Here is a 15,944-nt window from a genome sequence, read left to right on the forward strand (position 1 = left end):
ATAAATCAACCAATATAATGCTAAAGACAGCAATTCTGTGCAATTTACCTCCATGTTGCCCAAGGAGGTTCTGAATGCTTCATACCTGGCAGTGTTCAAGGCCAGGTTGGACGAAGCCTTGTGGCATGGTTTAGTGTGAGATGTCCCTGCCCATGGCAGGGGGGTTGGAACTTGATGATCTTTAGTTCCTTTCCAACCCTAACTATTCTATGATTCTATGATTCTCTGTATAACATACATTTTAAAATCTACATCAAACTCCCCTTAAATTTCATATTCATTTGTCCTGACTTTTGCTTATTTCATTAAAACCAAGGTTCAACCTCCTGAAGCACTATCTATGTATCTAAGACTTCCCTCTTCTCCCCACAGCTGATGCAGCTGCTAGGAGCTCTGAAAATCACAGCATACAGATGTAGCTGCGCTAAATCACAGTTCATTCCTATAAACACAGCCATAGGGAATGTACCTGCATCAGTATAACAGAATTCAGATGTGCTGCACATCAGCAGGCAGCTGTCACGAGCACCAAGAAATAACAAACACTCGTATTGCAGGCATCTTCAGTTTCTTCCTCCATCTCTGAAGAGCTTGCACTGATTACTGCATGATCAGTGTCCAGGGACTAACAACTAACCACTTATCTTAATCACTAATTAATTAATCACTTTCTTGGTCATCTAAAATGGCTTTTTATGCTTTTTTGTTAGTACTTTTGTTTGTTGCTATTAAAATCAGAATTACATTTCTGAAGAAACTCACAAGCTATTTAAAAACTGCACAACTCTGAAGCGTACAGAGAATACTAACAAGATCTTGTTTCCTTAGGGGCTGCTATGTCTGTGGCTTATAAGGTGTACTTCATGAGAAAGCTGTGGCTGAATGTAACTCCTGGGAAGGACCTGAAAGCTGATTCAATTTTTCATTACCACCAGGTAACCAGCTCCCTAAAGCATAAATATAACAGGCAATGTGATCCAAGAAATCATCCTGAGAAAGCCAAGTCTGCTGGAGTATTACTGAGGTCTGCATTATAGAGCCTCCAGAGGAACGCCTCTGGAGAGCACAACTCAGTCCCAGAAGAAGGCTTATTTCTCACAGTGTTCACAACTTAGCTATATTGCTTATGTTAGGAGCACAGGTCCCTTGTGTAATTGTTCTCTGGAGTGCTAATCTTGCTCTGTAATTGTATGGAGAATCATAGAATGGTTTGGGTTGGAAAGGACCCTTTAAAGATCATCCAGAGAACCTGCAGGAATCAGAAGTTCTTGGGATGTCTTTGGACTGTGTTTGGCAAGACTCACATCCTGACCTCACAGTTTTAGAATGTGTAAGCCAGTATTTGCTTCAGCCCATTCTGTCTGGATTCAGAGCTGGTCTCTTCCAGGAGCTGCCAAAGTACCTCAGAGGCTACCACAAGTGTTCCAAGGATGAAGCTGTCCAGCTTGCAGGGCTGATTTATAAAGTGCGCTTCAACAATGACCGCACACAGCTGGCAACCATCCCCAAAATCCTGAAGGAGCTGGTGCCAGACAATCTGCTCCGAGTAATCTCACCAGATGAGTGGAAGAAGGTAAGAACGTGAGCTTTCATGAATTACACTACTTGCACAGAGCATTATGAGAGGAATCAGTCCACACTACAGTTTCAGTCTGACAGTCTTTGCAAGCACTACGGAGGGACACTATTGGATGTTGCTGGTTTGCCTCTTAGAATCCAGGTTTTGCATCCTCTCTACCAAAGGTCTGAAAGGTATCTGCAGCCCTGGATGACTGGTTTGAACTGTGCATCTCTCCTGGAGATACTAATCTATTTCCAGTGCCCAAAAGAAGAGTTAGAGATAGGAAAGTCAGTGATGGGACTGGAGATTGAGGAGCTTGAGGGGAAAGAGAAAAGTAAGATGTGCGCTAAACTTTTCATAGCTTGGCCAGCACATCAGTCACCTTGTACCATGTGTATGCTACTCACAGCAAAAAGCTCTTTTATCCACCAGAAGGCAAGATTTCAGCAGGTACTTACCACTTAGTCCACTGAGGAAGACACAGGACACAGTTCCAAACAGAGGGAAAATTCACACTACGTGTTTCAGCAGAAAATGTGATATATGTCTGTGTGTTGAACACTGATTTTCTTCCATCCCATATTGCCCTCCACCCTCAAATCCATTCGCTTGGGCTCCTGGACTTCCTTCACCCAACGCATTAGGTAAGGGACGCTGGGGAGGGTCTGACTCTACCTTGTCCCATGGCAAGGCTATTTTCATTTTCACTGCCTTCTGACTGTTGCTGTGGGTAAAAGACTGATCTTGGTGATGATCTGATGCTGCCTTTAGTGCTAATGCTGGACACTGGAAACCTGCCTGTTTCCAACTGAATGGGGTTTGTATTCTTTTTTCTAAACAGAGCATTACTGCAGCATATAGTAAACATGAAGGAAAAACTGTGGATGAGGCCAAGATTGCCTTCTTGAAAATGGTATACCGGTGGCCAACGTTTGGATCAGCCTTCTTTGAGGTGAAGGTAGGTTTAAAGGCCTGGATGAATGGCTTTGATAGTAGACCAGCACTGGGGCATATGGACTGACTATAATTCCATGTTTGTGTTAAGTTTAAAGCTGAATTCCCATAATCTACTGAGGAAAACTCAGTTACTTGAAAGTGAGATTTTTGTCCAGTCTGAACTACGCCTGTTATTTACTGGCTGTGCAGTTGTTCCAGTCATAATACCTAATACTACAACTATGCAGTAGTTGTAGGGAGGGAGGTTTTAGTTACGTAGATACTTAATTGCCCCATCACTGGTATCCACAACAAAATGCTGCCAAATCTTGTGTCTCTGGGGGCTCTTCCCTCAAAACACAACTGTGCTGATCTTCTCATTCTGCAGTGGATACCTCCAGGAATCATTTCCCACTTGCTACCTTTAATTTGTCCTTGCTAGGTTCTTAACTGGTTTGCAACCAACTATTAATCCTATCATCAGGTTGCTTAGGAAATAATGGATCTGATTCTGCTTTTATGTAGCAGCTGCTTGAGTCATCAATATATGGCCGAAAAAGTCATCCTTAGTAAAAACTACACAATATTGAAGAGCTTTTTCTTTCAGTGTTTATCTGGTAGAGAACAAGAAGCACTGGACACTGGTAAAGGTCACTTTGCACTTGATACGGATCATTTCTTCGTTTTCTACTTAACTTTCTCTGTTACTTGTTTATAGCAAACTTCAGAGCCAAATTTCCCAGAGATTGTGCTGATTGCAATCAACAAGCAAGGAGTCTCACTGATACATCAGAAGACAAAGGTAACAGTTGCTTCTCAAGAGTCTATGTAAAGAAGGATTTAATTGACTGTACTAATTCAGGGACAGCAACAAGGACCTTCTCCCTGAATGGTAGGAGAGGATAAGAGTCCCTCAATTTATTCTCTTTGTGAAACTGAAGGAAATGTTACTGCCTCACATCACACTTCTTTGCAGTTTCCTGGAGAGGAAACAGTGCAGAACACCTCTGAAAAAAAGAAGTGTAATCATGATGGACATGGGCAAAGGCAGATGATGGACAGTGCACTAGGGAACCTGCCTTAGACAAATGCTTTGCAGGAAACCCAAGTTGTCCAAAAGATTGGGTCGAATGACAGTGTTTAGTACCTCTCTAACCCAAACAGTTTGGTCCTAAGTTCCCAGGCAGAAGTGTTCATGAATGTCACTATTTGTTTCTAATAGGAAAACAAATAGCCAGTGAGTTTTAGATCATTGCAAATACAACAGCAGTGTGCTAAGGCAAAGACCTATATACAATGAAGTTTCGTTAGAGTGACTGACTCACTTAACTTGGTGAAAATACAATATACCACTAGTCTGGATGCAAGTTCTACCTTGATCCACTGTGTTTACAAACGAAGTGGGAAAGAAAAGAATGCTCTGGCTTTACAGGTTTTCTCATGTAACAGCCTGTTTTCATTTGAGAAATGTTCTAGAGCTCAGTTTGTTTCCCCTTACAGGATATTTTAACAGTCTACCCCTTCAATAAAATCTCCAATTGGAGCAGTGGGAGCACATACTTTCACATGACAATAGGGAACCTGGTACGAGGAAGCCGGATCTTATGTGAGACATCTTTGGTAAGAAGGATTTTGTCAACTTACACACAAGAAACTCGTATGTTTTCCTTTACATCCAGAATTGCTACAAAACACTGGTGACAAAACAGACGTTAAAACCAGTGCAGGTGCAAAAAGCATTCACTGCTACGTCAATAAAACTGAAGTTTAGGACTGGTTCAGTGCTATTTAATGACATCTGATACAAAGCTGTAAGCCACAGAGACACGTGAAAATAGTAATTTCCCCAATTTTTCTTCTCATATCTACCCAAGACATTAAGAAAAGACTGTACTTACCCAAAATACTATGTAGGAGACTTTTTGTCATGCATGGTTCAATCCATCCATACAGTAATGCCATCCTTGTAAGGTTTTACACTTGAGTGGTACCACTTCTTTAAGAATTGGTTTCAGATTGCCCACACTCTCAGACAAGCATCACTGTATTCATATTTAAAGGTAAATTTGTAAATATAAAAGGAAAACATTCAAGGGCTAACTTCTCTCTCAAAAAAGTTCGGATTTCTAAGCATAAAAGATGTCAATCTGTAGAATTAATGACAAGGAGACAGGGAAGAACCAAAGAAGATGATAAAACAGGGAGGACATTATAGTTATTTTTGCTTTTGGAGCATTTTGAGAGATGTCAGACCTTTTTCTTTCCTGACAGGGTTACAAAATGGATGACCTGTTAACATCCTACGTTCGCCTGCTAATGAATGCTGTAAACAAGCAAAAGAACCTCTCAGCCTGAGAGCAGAAACAGAACCCATGACCTGTGTCTGTGCCAAACTACCTGTAATTTCATCTCCTAGAAGAAATGCTGTTTAATGAGCTTGATGACCAGTCCTGTGATCTGAAATGCTACAAGGGAAGCTCAAGTGAGCATGTGCTTTCAAGCATTTGTAACGCTTGTCTGTGTTAGATGTAGTATAAGAATTCCATTCAGATTATGGATTTAGAGAAAGTCCAGATGGATTTTAACGTAATATGGAGGCAGGAGGGTGGAGGAACCCTAATATGAAAGCCTCTAAATTTCCTCTGTTCTTAAAGAGAGACACACATTAACAGCTGCCTTCCTTTTGGAAAGAAAATGCCAGCTTGTTGTATATGTGCCCGTACCAAATGTATAAACCCCTTGAGTCTCCGCAAACAAAAGGTAATGTTATTTTTTTTTCCTCCTATTGGAAACTCTAAGCGTGGAGAAATGCCCTTTAGTAGTAGGGCAACTGGACACCTTGAAGGGTAAGATGCTGGGTTTCATCCTTTTGTCACTAAGTTACGTGCTGTAAGCTACCGTGGACTATGAAAGCTACTTACTGTCAGAATCTTAGCAGTCATTCCTTTGTGATGCTAAATTAGCAGACTGTCCACTGGTTTACCATTGCCTTGGTTAAATTAGTTTTCTTTCTTCCTTCCACATTTTACAATGTACTTGGTAACAACTGCTTTCTACTATGCAGTTTCTAGTAAGCATAAACAAACTCTGAAATAAGTCTGGATCTGGGGTCATTACTTTTGCTCCTACTTCAAGTTACAGATGTGCTATTCAGTGCAAGTCAGACTTGAAGAATGCAGTCTAACAGACATCTGCTGAAAAGAGACTTTTCTGCTCTGTAAAAATGTTCTCAGCTTGGAGTCATGCAGACATTTCTTCATGAGACAAGAATTAACAGCTTTAATTTCTGATCTTTTCTATTTCCTGTTTAGGAGGCACTTTGAGTGGTAAAACTTGTTTGTATCTCAGACCTTTGAAAACACACAACTTTGGCCCTTTAGGAACCATAGCATGCTCACAGTATGTAAAGGATATACACACACCCTGTGGTGGTTCTAAGCTCAGACGCTTACCCCATCAGAGAATAAATATTCCTTCCTCAACAACAAGCCCTTCCTTGCTCACAGTGAAACATGGACATGTCTTAAAGCATTTACACCAAGTTCCTTGAGACACTGCCTGGCAGGGCTGGAACAGCAGCTCTGCTAGATCTCTCTAATTTGCCAAGGTATGCACAATGGTTCTCTTGTTCCCTCTGATGTGTGTGTGTGAAATTCAAACAGTAATAGAAGTTTTGTACATGGGGGACAGGGAAGAGCCCCACTCTCTTTGTGCATATAAATGAGTGCCACACTTGTCAAATACTTGATCTTTTTGCATGCAATTGATATTCCTACTGTAGTGACCATTGCTGGCAATGGAAATGTCTGAGACTAATGATTTGTTTTGTCATCCTATGTAAGAAGCATTCAATACTTCACCTATACAAAAATAAATTTTGCAGCCAAACTGTATTGTTTCTGGTTTTTAAATAAACACTGAGGAAAATCAACCACAATGCCTTTTTTAACAAGGAAATGAAGTATTTGATCTATATTCATGTAACCTAAACACACCAAATATCCGCTACAGCCTGTAAACAATCAAACCATCCTATCTACTTGCCATACAACATGATTTGTTGTATGTACATGTATCATACTCGCCTACAACATGATTTGTACAGCACAGCCTCTAAAAGCTAATATCCCATCAACCAACACATCACCGGAAAAGCAGCAGAGATCCAAAACATGAGTTCACCGCACCAGTGCATCAGATGTGGGCAATCCCCAGCATTCCTCAGGGTGTGTAGTGCTGTCTCGCTCAGCATTCCAAATGTGACTTTTTTTTCCACTGTACAATACACAACTTTTTTACATTTTTATTTTTTTATGTGAAGATTTAAAATGTATTACAGTTAATTTTATTACAGAAACATAAAAAAAGACAGTGTTACAACATTTGAATCCACAGTCACATGTTTTGGTTAGCACAGGCAATGTGCAACAAAATGAGAGCTCCACACAGTGCAGAATCCACACTGCTCATCAAGGCCTCGACCAAGGCAAGTAGTTGCTAATTTTTTTACTGGGTCTATACCATCCTCAGCACTCAACAGTGCTTTACAGACTAGTGCAACTACATTTATTATGTTTGCCTGCAACCTATTCCTTCACCATCCAACCACTTTTAAAAAGGTGTCAGTCACATCACAATACAAAACACACACCATCTAGAAACTCTCTGAACAGGTTGAACAGTATTTGCCTACATTGCACAGACTGCTGTAAAAATAAACATCAGGATGCAAACCCTACAGAGCAGATTTGGCTGCTGTAAAGAAAGACTGTGATTACATACCCTTTGAATACAAACAAGCTTCACATAGTGTGGTTTCTAACAGCAAAACCATTTCAAGTGTACTCAGTGAATATTAGTGATTTTAATTCAGTATGTATAAATATGAATGTAAACCATAGATGTATATAATGAGACAACAGCTTTTGGTAAGTGTAGACTTCTGAGCCAAGTTCAACCTTGATGTAAATCTGCACTCTCCAGTGGTGTGATACTTAGGATGAATTTGGCCAGCATGTCTATTCACAGCAATGGAAAAAACATGCAGCTTGCTTCTGACCAAGACCTTGACTTTTAAAATACCCCAAAACCAACCAAACAACAAACTGACAACCAACGAACCTGTTATCCTAGCAACACATTAAGGAAAGTCTTAAGTCTGCACTATATTCTACTTAGTTTTTAAGAAGTGGACTTAAAGTAGGGAAAGGTACTTTTATTAAACTATTTAAAGTTATTTTTCTGACTCCTTCAATTCCACTCTCCCACAAAAGACATGTCAGTAATACTAACTCCCATAACTCTGCACATTGTAAGGCTATGGGCAGCAGAAATATAAGAAACACAATTGTGAAACAGTACTAATATGAGAAATACTAAGAGAACATCACCCTCCGCTAATACAGAGGTCAGGGATATTTTTCCCCCCAGTAATTTGGGAAATGCTCTAAAGATAAGGACTTAATCCGAATGTTAGATAACCAAACAGCTCATCAAAGACAGTATCAGCTATACTTTGAACACTGAAGCTTATTAGGTCTGAGTTGCAAATATGAGACAAAGTGAGAGCACACACTCTATCTCTACTTGCAGTACAAAAGTAATTCCATTCACCTCTACATACATGCATTTTCCATTGCTGAACTTGAGACTGGCCACTGAAAGAATATTACCTGTTGCCTGCTAGTTACATAGTCTTTCCATATTTACCAGTAGCTACTTGGGTATGTATTGATCCACATCTTCCCAGGAGGCTGAAGATACACAGCTGCTCAGATTTAGCATTAGACATGCCCTGTGACTAACAGGAACAGACCTGAATGCTTCATGCTGAGAAGACTCTGTATAGCATACTGAACCGCACCTAGATTCTTTGCAGTGGCCACATACTACCGCACCAAAAGACATGCTGCTCTTTGTGCCCTTAACTACAGACCATTTAAAGGCTGGTGAGAGAAAAGTGACTACCCACATGGTCTCCTAAAGCAGTGACAAAAGCAGCTACTATTACTGTAAGCTACAGTGTATATTGTTCAGAAGAGGGTGAAAAGAGTTCTACTGTTAGGATTAGGCCTGTCCCCTCATCAGTGTTATAGCAAATGCAGTATATCCCAGTTGAAAGTTTACGGTAGCTTATGGCACCAAAAAGCAAAGTGGCTGAAGGAATCTGAATTAGCAAAGCCATGAAGTATCTAAGAGGTGGTCCCACATGCGGGATTCTTACCTGCACAGAGTTAACAAGGATTTCCCACCACTGCTGTGATATCACTGATGCAATTTCATGGGTAGGAGCTACAGCAAGTGTGTGAACAGCTGTCAATGCTTTAGCTATTACCTAGTTTAGATTTATTCTGAGCAAGGTGTGATGGCAGTGAGGGCAATTTTAAGGTAGATTGTTGCCCCAATCTAGTTGTTTCTCACACATGCAAGAAGTGAGGAAGCTCTAACTTCTTGCTAGCTAATTCTCTTGGGACTGCAGGTTGGTGGCTAGGCCCAACTGTTGTGTTCATTTGACCTACTAAAATAACCGCTTTTTGGAAGATTTAAATCATGCAAGGGACAGCAGTCCTCCAGTGCCTTTCATCCTGTTGACCTTGTAAAAGGGTAGGCAGAGACTTCACTGTTCAGGCTGCTCAGCTTAGTTCAGGAGTAGGAACTATGGAGGACACCTACAGAGAGGTATCAGAAGCTCCCCATGATTACAGAATACCCAAATGAACTCAGGAACAGCACTGCTGATGGCTCATCCCTGAAGAAATATCGAGGATGTTCAAACCCAGTAAATTTCACAATTTTTATAGCAGAGACAGGATCAGTGAAACTTCATTAGTAAATAGGCAAAACTACAGAGCGGAACTATAGGTTAAGATGTACGGATTCATGTCTGAGATCCTCTCTTTAAGTACACTTAAGAAAGGTGATAGGAAACTCTTATTTGGGTGAACTTTTTAAGAGAAATATGTCCTGGGTTTTTTTTCCTGCATATGACCACATTTGCCACAAGCCATAAATATCAGATATCCCTTAATGTAATTAGGCTCTCTGAAGCATGACCAACAAGTGTGCCCTCATCTTTCAAATTAAGTGAGATGGACAGGGAAATTGAAGTGCTTGACACCATATTACCAATTTGATTTCATCATGCAAATGAATAACCAAGGCTCCAGCCACACTGCCTCAAGAAATGTCAGCTGTGCCAGTGGATAGGACATACTTTGTGTTGACCATTAGAAGCTCCCATGTAGTAGTAGAGAACAAATGAAGAAAATTTATAGTGTCAGTTTCTAACAAAATCTTTCTTTTACCATAGCAACCTCCTTATTAAGGAGAGCCCAACTACCCTGGAGAGCCTGGTAAGGCCTTGACAATTGAGCTCTCCTTAGTACTGAGCAGGGAAGCAGCAAAGCAAACTTCTTCAGCTGTCTTAATACTGGACCTAAGTCAGACAAGTGAGCAGCATAGATGCCATAACTATTGGTTCCTGGGCTTTCCCGGTAAACCTGCAAACCAGAAGGACTGCAGAGCATCCATATATGCTCAGTAGGAATCTGGAGAAAGATAAGAACATTTTGCATGTAGCAAAGAGTGACATGTTTCAGAATATTTGTCTACATGTTAAATGTCTTCACCTAGGGCTAGAAATGTTTATATTTCAACTAAAACCAGCAAATCATACATTTCTTCCATCCCTACACTTAACTGCTGTTTCCAAATTCCTTAGACTATGGAGGACTGGAGAGACAACTACAGTTCAGCTGAGAAAGGAAAGACTGTACAATTCACAAGGCAAAGTAAGTTGTTATTAGAAAATTAATAACCAGCCTGTAAACTGCTCAAGCAGAAATCATATTTCTCTTTCTGCCAGTGTTAATAGATAACTGCTTGAGAAAAGTGAGAGTCAACATGAAAGCTACATTACCAGAAGAAGGGGAAGGTACTAGTTATCTTTGGTTTCACTTGTTAGTAATTGCCTCTGTAATCAACAGCTGCTGCTCACAGCAGCTTATGACTGAGTGCAGTCAGCAGACCTGTTTAAGCAGAGTTTAAATCCAGAGCTTTTGGTTGTGCCTTCTTGGATGTCAGCTCTGACAATTTCTTCAGACGTTTCTTCAGTTCCAGAGGGAATTTCTCATAGCACTTCTTGCATACAGGCTTCATGTCAAACTCCACGAACTTATTCCTTTAACACAAAGAACAACAGGCTATGAAAACACTATTTGCAAACCGCATGCTTCACTAAATCAAGCCTCCATGCATCTCTGTAAATGCTGTTGCTTTTATTCTACTGCATGTGTGAAACAGCTCACTTCCTCATATGGTCATGTTAAGTACAGAGATTGGTTTCTTATCAGCCAACTAGCATCTTCAGTATTGCTAGTTAAATAAGGAGCAAGCTCTTGCTATATATTTCTATGTAGCAGTCTAGAATCGCAATTTTGTTATAACAGCATGGAAGCATCACTTCAAAGGTCCTCTTAGTGATGAATTAGAGCTCCTTCATGTACAAGGCCAGTGGGGTCAACCCAGCATAGTAGGCTGAGGGTTTGAACCTGAGAAAGGAAAAATGTAAGACTGCTTTGTTTTCTGTTCCTATTCTACATATTTGAAGTAACTAGCATCACATTTTGTTTCAAAGTAATTTACGTAATTGCAAGTAGCGTCACTGAGGGGAGCATCCAGACTAAGGAGACATGGAGGCTGCACATATTTCAGGACAAGCAGTTACTTGAAGTTCAGAGCCTTCTTTCTGTACTGTTGAATCAGTTCTCCTCTCACACAATCTTCTTATAGGACAAATTAATAAAGGAAAATATTTTAGAGAGGATGCTGAGTTCCAGCTCCTTTTGAGTGCTGAAATCAGTGGAATTACAAGCACTCACTCCCTCATAGCAAAGGTATACTACCCCTCTCAGAGGCACTGGCTCATGGCTCCCCCAAGCTGATACCCTGCCTTAGAAGCAAATGTCTCATATGGTCCAAAATGTAAACACTGACTTACTTCAGTGTAAGCTTGATGTTGCAGGTGGAGCAGGAGAAGCAGTTCACACACCAGGCCTTGTTAAGAGCTGATACCACTGCAAAAGCACAAAATAAGAGGAAATTGATGAATTATTTGAATTTGGATTTGTATCCAAATTCAAATGAGGCCAGATGTGAAAAGAAACACTGATGCTTTGCAAATGTGCGACTGCAACAGCTGCACTAACAAATGGAACAAGGACAGCAACCCAAACCAAGGAGATAACAAATCTTACCATCTCCCTCTATCACGTGGCTGCAGTTGTAGCAGACATCTCCAAAGAGCTGCACAGCAAAAGAAATAGGAACAGGAACTCATGTTACTGACTTGCCATGGTTCCCAAATTACACAGCTGGTGTGAACATTAAATCCTAACAAGCAAAGAACTCCCAGTCGCAGCAGCACCCAGATATACCAATTTAAATCTTGTGAATAACTTCTCATACACTTGCCAAAGAGTTTATGTTCCTTTGGATCTCATACCAGTAAATACTACAAAACCTTTTTTGTTGATGCCTCACACTCTACCACTGTTACGTTATCTTAAACTCCTGTAAATGTGGCAATTTGGAGAAAAAAGGATCAGTAGAGTATGATCCTTACTGCAGACAAACATCTCCTGTTGCTCAGTTACAATCATCAAAATAAAACCTTGAGCTAAGTTCAAAAGAGTAACACTTTTATAAGACTAACTTATCTGACAGAAGAAAATACCAAACTCATAGCTGTTCAGTAGAGTCATACAGAAAAACCAGGATTTGATTGTCTTTTGAAACATACTTTTCTTGTGCTTTAGACAGTACAACATTTGTCTTAGGCCTGTAGAAGCAAATAATTATCAAAGACCACACAGATAGTTTTGGAGTAGAATTACAGGGATTTTAATCACAGACCATGGTCGGTGGTTTTATTCTGTCAATGGCACAAAGAAAAATTAACATCCCCACGACATTTTTATTCTGTCTCAGCATCACTTTTCACATCTACCATGAAAAACTGTTTTTTTTTCTGTTAAATCTCACTAACTTCTTAATACTGCATCACCTCTACACATTCAGAGTATGCAAAATCTGCAGAGCTTTGCATACATAAAATACACTTACCAGTCAGAACAAGTACCTGCAGGATAGAATGGCAGAATTTACCTGGTTATAGTGGGTTTCACAATAAGCCAGTCCTTTTTTCTCATAGTGTCGGTGACCCAAGAATGGCTTCTCACATTTGGCACAAACAAAATGCTGTAAAATGAGAAAAAGACATTCAGCTGCAGGCAAAAGAAGTGTTCCATCAGCAGGGAAAAAACTGCATGGCTACAAATCATGGCTCAATATGAGACACCTGATCAGAGAACCCCAGACTGGTTTGGGTAGGAACGGACCTTAAAGCTCATCCAGTTCCAACCCCTGCCATGGGCAGGGACACCTTCCACTAGAGCAGGTTGCTCCAAGCCCCGTCCAACTTGGCCTTTAACACTGCCAGGGATGGGGCAGCCACAGGTTCTCTGGGCAACCTGTGCCACTGCCTCAGGACCTTAATAATGAAGTATTTCTTTCTAATATCTCATTTAAATCTACACTGTTTTAGTTTAAAACTGTTACCCCTTTATGTTTTAACAATAGTCAGATAAGAAAACCTTTCTAGAAGAAAAAGAAAAGAGGAAATATTTAGTCTACTATAGCAATTAAGAATTGTATTAAAGATCAGCAGAAGACCTGATGAAATAGCAATCATTTTGTCTTTTTACTAATAGACTTGCAGACTACTATCTTGTTTGTGTCAGGCGAAACAGGAACATGAAACGTGGTTGATATGAATGTACTCCAAATCAGCAGCATCCCAGTTCAAGCTCTAGGAGGCTTAAATCACTAAAAATATAAGCCATTAAAAAACTTCAGAACAAGCTATGACGACTCAGATGAAAGTTACAGAAAGAATGAGCTGAAAAGGCTTAAAAAGCAAGAATTGCACTGGCTCTGTCAAATTACAAATCTTAATACTGTTACGAACCTGTTAACTGGGGTTGGAGAGGATATATCCATGTACATCATAATAAACAGGTAAATTTATTAGTAAGCAGAGGCTGGTGTACTGGGTTTGCATTGGCTAGGTTTTGTTAGTGGGGGGGCTACAGGGGTGACTTCTCTTCCAAAATGTCTCCTGAAGGAAATTTCAGATTCAGAGAGGCCTCACCTCAACATGCCATTGCTTTCCCAGGGCATTGACCACTCGTCCCTCAATGGGCCTGCGGCAGGCTCCACAGATAGGGATTCCCATCTTGTCATGGCAGGGCAGGCAGTACAGCTCTCCCTTCAGCTCCCGGGCCTCAGCAGTCAGCTCCTTCCTGAAAACACAAATATGGCACTGAAGTAAGAACACCAAGGGAAGCTCTTTCATGTGCGATATGAAGTTTTGAAAGACTAAGCTTTAAAGTTAACCCTAACCCATGGAAATATTCATGCTACAAATGCAGACACAGTAAATTAAGCTACTGAAACACAGTTATTGGCAACTCAGCTTTCTAAAACTGTTTTCTCAGTTTGCCAGACAAGAGAATATACATGGAATATCATATCTTCAGGTAGATACTCTGGCAGAAATACAAGGTACACTTATGTGGAACAATAATGTACCATGCAAAGACTCAAGTGAATGGGATAGCTCAGGTACAAGGACTATCTTAGTAGTGCTCAGCACTGAGCCATTTACTTTACTCTTCAGCACTGCCAGCCAATAAGGGCAGTACTGTGGCCCAACTATATTGCCTTAATGGTAAGTAATTCAGGTCAGACAGGTATCAGCACTGTAATGGACTGCACCAGAAGACTGACACAGCTCACCAAGTAATCCTTTTTTTTTTTTGTACCCAGGAATGCAAAGGGAAACTATTTTGAATAGCCTGTCCACAGCTGCCTTTAGACAGCACTATTATTGCAGTCTGCACACAGCCTTCCAGGTAAGCTTATACCAAGGAACAATTTCCATTTTCAGTATGAAAGAGCATCACTCAATTTGAGGATAAAAGAACACTGAATGGTAAAATAAAACTGAAGTCTCTGTAGGCTTTCCAAATTCCTTTTGATTTCTCTTCACGCAATTTCTGTTGAAACAGCTAAGTTGAGAACCTGGAAAGAACTGCACTGCTTGACTTACTGTTTGTCTCTCTCCGTTTTAGTCAGAGTTTTTAGGCTATGAGAACATACCCACAGTGGGTGCAGTTGAAGTGATCCGGATGGTAGGAATCATTCCGAAACATCAGAGGCTGCTCCTCAATGATGAGGTGGCACTTCTGACAGATGTATTTGCCCAGTCCCTTAGCTTTTTCACGGTTATGGCATGGCCTGCACAGATGCCTAGTTGGACACAGGAAGGAAAGGAAAATATGAAGAAATTCTTTTTCCTAAAACAACATACAGTGTATGCTGTAGGATGTACTTCATGTAACAGAAGGAGTGTCTTCCGAGGTCAGACTAAACAGTGTAGTATCCTGTCATTCACACCAGCTCTACAGAAAAGAGCATGTGGATGGAGCATGTATTTCATTAGAATACTCTTCCAACGTTCACCGATTTATATCCCATAAGGAATATCACCTGTCATTCTTCTAGGTATCCTTTCCACCTCTTCTATATCTTTCCTGAGAGGGGGGCAAGGAAAGGTGGCAACACGCTCTCTCTATTACTAACTATGGGATTCAGCCATAACAGAGGCATCACAGCACTGTGAAAGAGTAAAAAATATTAAACCAAAACAACATTGCTTGAATGCCTTTACCATGGCTGGATTCCTTAGTTTTCAATAGCTAGGACACATAAGAGACCATTGAGTATGAGCTCTTTTGCCTACAAATTCATTTTATTCCCAAGCCAAAGAAAATGACGAACTGATGGCAGTTTTGCAAGTTTATGCAATAAATGTAACTGTGTTCCTATCGCATGTTCTAGAACGTATTACAAGTGCAACCTTGAACAGGTAGATAAGCCAAATTTATGGTAGAAAAAGGGCAAAGGCATAAAAAACTTCTGCAAAGGCTAATGGAATCCACCAGTTTTAGCTCAATATTTAGGTGCTCTGAGGAGAAGCTGTTCAGTTTACTCGCCTGTTACCTACCCCTCTAACTGCAGTGCTGCAGGCTGGGAAGAGTTTATGACAAAATGAAGATGACAGAGGAATGACTTCTGTGGGGTTCTTTGTCACAAAACAGACAAGTCTGCTTAATTCCTTTCAGTGTATGACTATGTGAAACACTCACAGAGATTTACAGGTCATTCTCAAAAGGCACCAGACAAAAGGGAAAGTTCAAATGGAAAGGGTAGATTTATGGCTGAAGTAGTGGGATCTTTGCAGGGCCCTTCCAAAATTCTGCTGTGATGAAGACATACCCTTAGATCTGTAAAATGGGCATAAGAATACAACACAGATGTTGTTGTG

At 40.5% G+C, this 15,944-nt stretch overlaps 2 protein-coding genes across 4 annotated transcripts in view; one reads left to right on the plus strand and one right to left on the minus strand.

Moving 5' to 3' along the window:
* The window catches only part of MYO7B (myosin VIIB), a 50,517-nt gene extending 45,568 nt beyond the window's left edge, over nt 1-4,949 (plus strand). The window contains exons 44-49 of the mRNA XM_061379341.1: nt 829-935; nt 1,388-1,573; nt 2,403-2,519; nt 3,216-3,299; nt 3,998-4,117; nt 4,769-4,949. Coding sequence (XP_061235325.1) covers nt 829-935; nt 1,388-1,573; nt 2,403-2,519; nt 3,216-3,299; nt 3,998-4,117; nt 4,769-4,852 — 698 coding nt within the window. The 3' untranslated portion in view covers nt 4,853-4,949. The remainder of the gene's footprint in view (nt 1-828; nt 936-1,387; nt 1,574-2,402; nt 2,520-3,215; nt 3,300-3,997; nt 4,118-4,768) is intronic.
* Nucleotides 4,950-6,819: 1,870 nt separating this feature from the next.
* LIMS2 (LIM zinc finger domain containing 2) overlaps nt 6,820-15,944 on the minus strand; it is a 31,435-nt gene continuing 22,310 nt past the window's right edge. For all 3 annotated transcript variants that reach the window (XM_061379354.1, XM_061379356.1, XM_061379353.1), the window contains exons 5-10: nt 14,717-14,866; nt 13,707-13,857; nt 12,662-12,754; nt 11,752-11,800; nt 11,496-11,571; nt 6,820-10,676 (exon numbers count right to left, since the gene is read on the minus strand). In XM_061379354.1, coding sequence (XP_061235338.1) covers nt 10,529-10,676; nt 11,496-11,571; nt 11,752-11,800; nt 12,662-12,754; nt 13,707-13,857; nt 14,717-14,866 — 667 coding nt within the window. In that variant the 3' untranslated portion in view covers nt 6,820-10,528. The remainder of the gene's footprint in view (nt 10,677-11,495; nt 11,572-11,751; nt 11,801-12,661; nt 12,755-13,706; nt 13,858-14,716; nt 14,867-15,944) is intronic.

The sequence above is a fragment of the Neopsephotus bourkii genome, unplaced genomic scaffold, assembly GCF_033783945.1.
Source record: "Neopsephotus bourkii isolate Nb327-2 ecotype Australia unplaced genomic scaffold, CSIRO-AGI_Nbou_v1 NB_1768, whole genome shotgun sequence".
Classification (NCBI taxonomy): domain Eukaryota; kingdom Metazoa; phylum Chordata; class Aves; order Psittaciformes; family Psittacidae; genus Neopsephotus; species Neopsephotus bourkii.